General features: G+C 43.1%; 1 protein-coding gene across 1 annotated transcript in view; it reads right to left on the bottom strand.

Annotated features, from left to right (window-relative positions):
- Positions 1 to 41: 41 nt before the first annotated feature.
- The window catches only part of LOC119448572 (uncharacterized), a 33,739-nt gene continuing 27,233 nt past the window's right edge, over positions 42 to 6,547 (bottom strand). The window contains 4 exon segments of the mRNA XM_049665479.1: positions 42 to 1,824; positions 3,021 to 3,197; positions 4,681 to 4,845; positions 5,911 to 6,022. Coding sequence (XP_049521436.1) covers positions 1,378 to 1,824; positions 3,021 to 3,197; positions 4,681 to 4,845; positions 5,911 to 6,022 — 901 coding nt within the window. The 3' untranslated portion in view covers positions 42 to 1,377.

Here is a 6,547-nt window from a genome sequence, read left to right as displayed (position 1 = left end):
TACCTTAATGCCCAGGATTACAGTAAGAAAAGGACAAGGCGACTGTTGCCGAATGGTTCGGTATTATTGCACTTTATTTTTCAGAACAAATCCAGAAGCAAACGAGGAAGGACATTGATCAGGAGTCTATACAACCTGGAGGTAAAAAAATAGAGCCGGTCTTTGGCACATTGTTTACCAACAATCGCTCTGCACCGGTGCGTTCTTTCGCAGGTATGAAAGTTTGGTCGGACCCCTTTGGGAGGAAATGAAGTCCTTCAATGTCAGCAGAACAGTTCAAGTAGTCACGTGGACGCAGATGTGTGCGCTAGACGTGCAACTGCAGTAAAGCGTTCTCAAATGCGGCACGTGGCGTTCTTGCTGCACTCACTTTCGGACTTGCCATCATGGTTTCATGAACTCGTGGGTCCGTGAAGTGGCAAAAATGCTGAACCCACTAGCTGCTGAAGTGGTTGAAGGTTGATATGGGCGATTTGGAACCTTTTTCTTTTTTCTGCTCTACAGCTGAGAATACGTTTGCATAGTTTCATCCAGGGCAACATTGCACGATTTGTTATATTAGGGAAGCTGCAATTTTAGTAAACGAATGAAATATCAGGTCTGTTATTTAGTCGGTCAAATGAACGTGCGGCACGTTTTACCTGTGGACTCAAATGTTGCTAAACAATAAGAAATTCTGCACTAGGTGTGCAGCTACGTACAATAGTGTACATGTACTTTTCACTTTTGCACTGTGCAGCGAGCTTGTGAGGACGGCCCCCGTTGGGAAGATATTTTTGCTCATAATATTGAAGTTATAAATATCAAACAAAATCGGCGACATAAGAAATCTTTCTTTTTAAGAAAAACAACTAGTTGGGCAGCCTGATAGGCAAGCTGCTATAACATAAAAAAAAAAAAAAAAAAAACTGATCTACAGAGTTCTGGGTGCATTAACTTTGTCAAGGGACACCACAGTCATTACAACTAGCTGGAATGTGTGCTATATGCAAGCAATCGAGATGTTGCTGGTTTGATAGAAACAAATATTCTACTGCTGCAACAAGAATCATATTCATAGCTCCAAGTCCAAAAGCATGTTCTAGCCTAAAACAGCAACAATCTGTACATGGTCAACATTAACTTGCACACAACACTATTAAATCTTGGAAGTGTCGCTCAAGCTTGGCTGTCACTACTGTAGCACGTGCACCAAGCACTGTGACAGATTATAAACTATTCTTGACTTAGACAATAACATAAGATAACCACAGCGATGGCAACACTAATAAGTTAACTATTTTGGAGATGTTCCGCAAGCAAATGCAAGTATACAAGTGTTACCATGGTGTGTGAACCACAAGGAACATCACAAATGCACTTTAACGAGGCTCGCTTCTAGTCAAGGTCCATTGGGGGGCTCTCTTGTGGCAGATCATTCTTGGGGCTGACTTTGACACTGCGAAAATGCACATTTGCCTTGGCAGATGGTGGAGTTTCCAAGAGCGATATTGGTGCCAATGCTGTGTAACACTGCAGGAGTGCTATTTTCGAACGAACATGCTTCGATAGTGCCTCGGCAGGTGAACCTGGCTCCACTTCAATTTTCCTCTTTGGCAGTATAAGCCCATCAGCGCTAGTGCCATCTGATGGCCTTGGCTCAGTAGGAGTTCTCGAAATAGCACCAGGCAACCTAACAGGTGCAGTGTTGTTAGGTGTTGCAGGAGATGCTAGCTTTGTAGTTGGCTGAGGAGCATACTGTGGTCTCTGTGCGACGCTCGGACTGCTGATGCGCAATGGAGCCTGCAGCCGGGCCAAAGCGGTGGCGGCAAAGTCTGATGGATCCTGCAAAGAGAGCATGTTCGGTGGATACAGTACATGCTTGCAATGCACAGGGGCTTGTATCAATTTCTCAGAAACGAGCTCCTTCGTCAATCAACACAATCATCCCCCCCCCCCTTAGCCCTTCCTTACAACCTCTATATTTCAAATTGAGTCAGTCACCTTGCTTTTTTTTTTTTTTGCTATATTGAAGAATAAGCCACTGCGCTTCTTTTTTTTATTTTCCTCTTGGTCGATATATTTAGTTCATAAAACCCACGAAGACTGCGTGTAAATACTGAAATATAAATAAAGCAAAGAACAAAAGCAGTGGAAGAAATGGGTCTCTCTTCTTTGTCCCATTTCTTGCGTTGTGTTTGTTCTTAGCATCATGTACCAACCTGCCAAACAGCTAACTCTCCATAAATAAAGCAACTACACTCTAAAAACAGTTGCACCCTTTGGGGTGCATTTTTGCCACACAACAATAATCGTCATCTGTCTTGCTTGCGTTTCCTATCTTGAAAACTCTGCACTTGCTACTTTCCTGTCGAGAACGCTGTGTCACGCTGATAACGCTCTTGTCGTTCGTGACCGAGAAGTGCCGGGCGCACAGCGTTAAAGAAAGGAAAGCCACGCAAGGCAGATGACGATTATTGTTCTGTGGTAAAAATACGCCCCAAAGGGTGCAACTGTTCTTAAAGTGTAGAGCCAAAATCTAATTTTTAAACTTTAGCCCTTTAACCCCCCAAATAATTTTGGAAAAACGTACCAAACTCCTCCATTTTTTATGTGTAGCCATGGATATTTGTATGTGATTCTGATTCTGAAAATGTATTAGGTACTTGATTCTTGATTACATGTTTTTCCAGATTTCTACCACCCTGTAGCGTTGAAAATTGAACCTGAAGCCAATTACCGACCATAACTCGTCTTCAGCAGTGGGAGCAGCACAACATCGGGCTGAATGAGTGCGACTTTTCATTGGCGATATTGGTACAACCTCCCATGACGAGTACAGCTCGGTGTTGGGTTAAAGGGTTAACCAAATCAGTATTTCCATTTTACTGCCAGAAAGCACAGAAATACATGCTGCATATCTTGACAGATGTACCATGAAATACCATGAGCAAATAAGCAAGGCTACTAGAGCTTCGGCTTTTAACTGGGTCAGTAACTCGGTATTAATGTCAGAAGGCACATAAATACATGCTGAGCACCTGTATAGAGGTTTTGAGAGCTGAAAGGGCACGCTGGAGGCTGTTGTTTGCAGGTGAACTTGTCAGCACAGAGAACTCCGTCGTCTCTACAGTGGCGATTCTGTCTGCATTAGCCATCCTGAGTGTGACGTCCGTTGCAGAGAGAAACTTGCCCTTCTCAATGCTCTCTTCCGCAGCCTACACATTCGAATAATGACCATATGAGTTGTGAGAGGCAGTTTGTTTGCACATCTCCATGCACAAAAGCATTGCATAGGCTTTAGCAAGTGCTAAAAAGAGAGAGAGAGCACATAACAACAAGAATTGACAAACAAGAAGAGCTACTGTGGGTTAATGGAATGGGAGCAAGTTGGGCTAACTGGAACATGCTATTTTGTAACTTTTTTTTTGCCACTGCAGTGCTTTGTCCTCGATTATTTTTTATATTAAATTTTGCGGATTTACGAGCCAAAACCACAATCTGGTCACGAGGTACGGTGTAGTGAGAGAGTCCGGATTGATTTAGACCACCTGGAGTTCTTCAACGTGCACCCAAATGCATGGTAAACGAGCGTTTCTGCATTCCACTCCCATCGAAGTGTTGCCTTGGTGGCCGGGATTGAACCCGCGACCTCGTTCTCAGCAGCACAACACCGTAGCTGCAGCGCTACTGTGGCAGGTCCACACGAATTTAGCTTGGAACAGTTAATTTGGGGCCCATACCGCTTTGGACAACCAGACATGTAGCAGCAGTAAACCAGTGTCAAGTTATTGCTTGTGAGAAGGTGTTCTGCATTACATTTTCCAATTCACATTTAATTTGCTCAGGACAGTACATCATAGTAACCCTGGATGTAGTGAAACTGTATATACTAAACAAAGGCACTGATACCAATCTAATGAAATAAAACGAAAGCCATGCCAAATAAATACAATATAGTAAATACTGGTGACTGTAAGCCATAGTGTCAATGTTACCACTGTCATGATTTTATCAGCACTTCTTTTGAAGGCATAATGTCACACATAGCAGTTGCCATCTTTTAAGTTCTCAAGCCGCTTGCCTGCACCACTTGACAACGCAGAATTATTAAAACAAAATTTTTCATTAGGGTATGCTGTAAATTGTACAGCAACAAAATTTTGATAAATAATTGATGTTTAGGCTTGAGGACTATCATAAAGGTCTTTTCTAGCTTTTCCAACATTTATTTCACCAAGGGGTTCAAGCATGGAATGAGAGATGACCACATACTCCGTGCGGGTTCCATACAAGGGAAACAGATAGTGCAAAAGTGCATTTTGTGCGATAGTTACTACCTGTGCTTGTCGGGAAGATTTATATGCAGAAAAACGTGCAAATGACAATGCCTTCTCTCAGCTATCTTGTTTTGCTTGTTTTGTCAGTCATGAAAGCTTCAGTGCCTTGTTAAAAGCTAGAACTGCGGTGCAATATTACTCTGGATAATTGCAGTAAAGAACACACAGCCTTTGTTGAACACGTGATCAGGAAATGAAAAGAACTTGCGAAATTATGCATTTGGTTTATTCAAGGTTTGTTGCATTTAAGTTCAGCTGTAGATAAGAAGCTAATCTTTTCTTTTTATATAATATAAAGTTTCTCATCAATATTATCGTTCAATATCTCGCCTAGTTAGTCCAGCAGGATAAGAGCTCTCACCCACGCTTTCCTCCCCACAACCAGCTGCACGAAGTTGAACCTGGCGTCTGTGAGTGTCAACACAGTGCCTTCTTTCTGGTGGCTGACACGAACCACAAAACCAACAATGTCTACAGCTCGGCCTTGTGAGCCACTCTCCGTGAGCAGCACAGGGAAACTGGTCACCTGTAAACAATGCGAGCTGGTGAAAGAAGTCTGGAATTTGACAACAGCTTGCTTGCTTGGGTTCATTCATAGTTAAAGCAATAATAAGAATAATAATAAAGTGCCCAGCATAAGAAACAACGAACAAGACTTTATGGCTACCATAAAGGAGTCCTGGCCCTGCGAACAAGGCTCCCATCATGCCATTGTTGTGCTATTGTCCTGTCACTGCCATTGTCATTGCACACAATTCAGGAGCTTGCACAGGATATTTAGAGGAGTAAATTCTGCAGCAGTAAATGAGTTCATAGTTGGAGGAATAACTGCAGTCTACAGTTTCTTTAACCAGGTAATGACGATAACAACAATAAAGGGCAACCATCAAAATGCATTCGTTGAAGTGGGCAACCCTGTATGTTTAGAACGACTCTTCGATTTTGTTTTATGTTGCCCCTAGATGTCGTACTAGGTTGCCTGAAGGCTCCGGTAATGAATGAGCTGAAAGGAAGGAATTCTGGAAGGAAAGCAGGTGAGAGAGAGAGAGAGACTGGTTGGCAGAGAAGAGGAAGCCCTGCTGACCGCACCATAACTCGTCTAGCACACAGCTAACACCTGAACATTGATAAGCAGTGGGGGAAGAAGGAGAAGGGAGGTAAAGATGACAGATAGGAAGGAAGAGAGTGCTTGAAGCTGACAGCTCTGCAGGTATAAGCTGCTCTGTGAACACTAAGCAAGCTCGGTAGGAATGCGGAAAGCAACAAATCCCCTCACACGAATGTGTTTAACATCACTGTAATAAACCTTATCTAACCATTTAACTGATGGTGTGCAGGCATTTTTTATGGGACTTTAAATCTCTTATCATGCGCACATTCTGAAGGTGGATGTGGAAGTTCGTTGGCACATTATTAAGAATACTCGAGATTCTTGTCTGGCTCCTTGCAGTATAAGTTTGGTGGCGCTCCCTGTGGCCCCCCCTCAAAAAAGGAAGCTCCTGGTGCAGGTATTTAACAGCATGTTAATGAGACACCTGAGCTTACTTGGTACTCAGCATGCATTGAGTAGAGGCCATGCACAGCAGCTCACCTGTCGCATGTAATAAATGCGAACGTGATCAGGGCATTCCGCCGGATCGAACTGTGTCATTTTTGTTGTTGTCAACTCCACAGCACTGTTCTGGATGTCGGGCAGTACGTTCCTGCACCGAGCCATGACACACCATATTTTCGCTCATATAACCCGCTGCTTCAAAAATCCGAGAAATTGCTTCACGGCAACGCGCTATGCGCTGCCGTGAAGCCGCACCTAAAGGCGTTATTCTCCTTGCCGTAAAAACACACAATGCTTCTACAGAGGGCAGCAGTGAAGATTGACGACACAAAACAGGTTCGTCCCTGACACAAACTCAAGGCTATTTCGAATAGCAGGAGATTCTTGATGAGCTAAGCACTACGAGATGTGTGACAATTACAAAACGTGCTAACTACCTATGACAGCGTAAGTGTTATAGAGGAAAAAACTACGACAAGAAAGGGTCAGTGTTCTAGTAAAAGAATGTTTACCACCAAATAACAAATGTGTATATGCATATCTGGTGAGCAGCTCTGGCAATGTGTCACAGTAGCTTGGGTATGGTAACAAGCATAGAAAACATAGCAATAAATACTTTTCAGAGGCAACAAACTTTAAGATCTATGGCATGATATGGCATCTACCGTATTTT

The sequence above is a fragment of the Dermacentor silvarum genome, chromosome 4 (assembly GCF_013339745.2).
Source record: "Dermacentor silvarum isolate Dsil-2018 chromosome 4, BIME_Dsil_1.4, whole genome shotgun sequence".
NCBI lineage: Eukaryota > Metazoa > Arthropoda > Arachnida > Ixodida > Ixodidae > Dermacentor > Dermacentor silvarum.
This window is presented reverse-complemented; position numbering and strand designations above follow the sequence as displayed.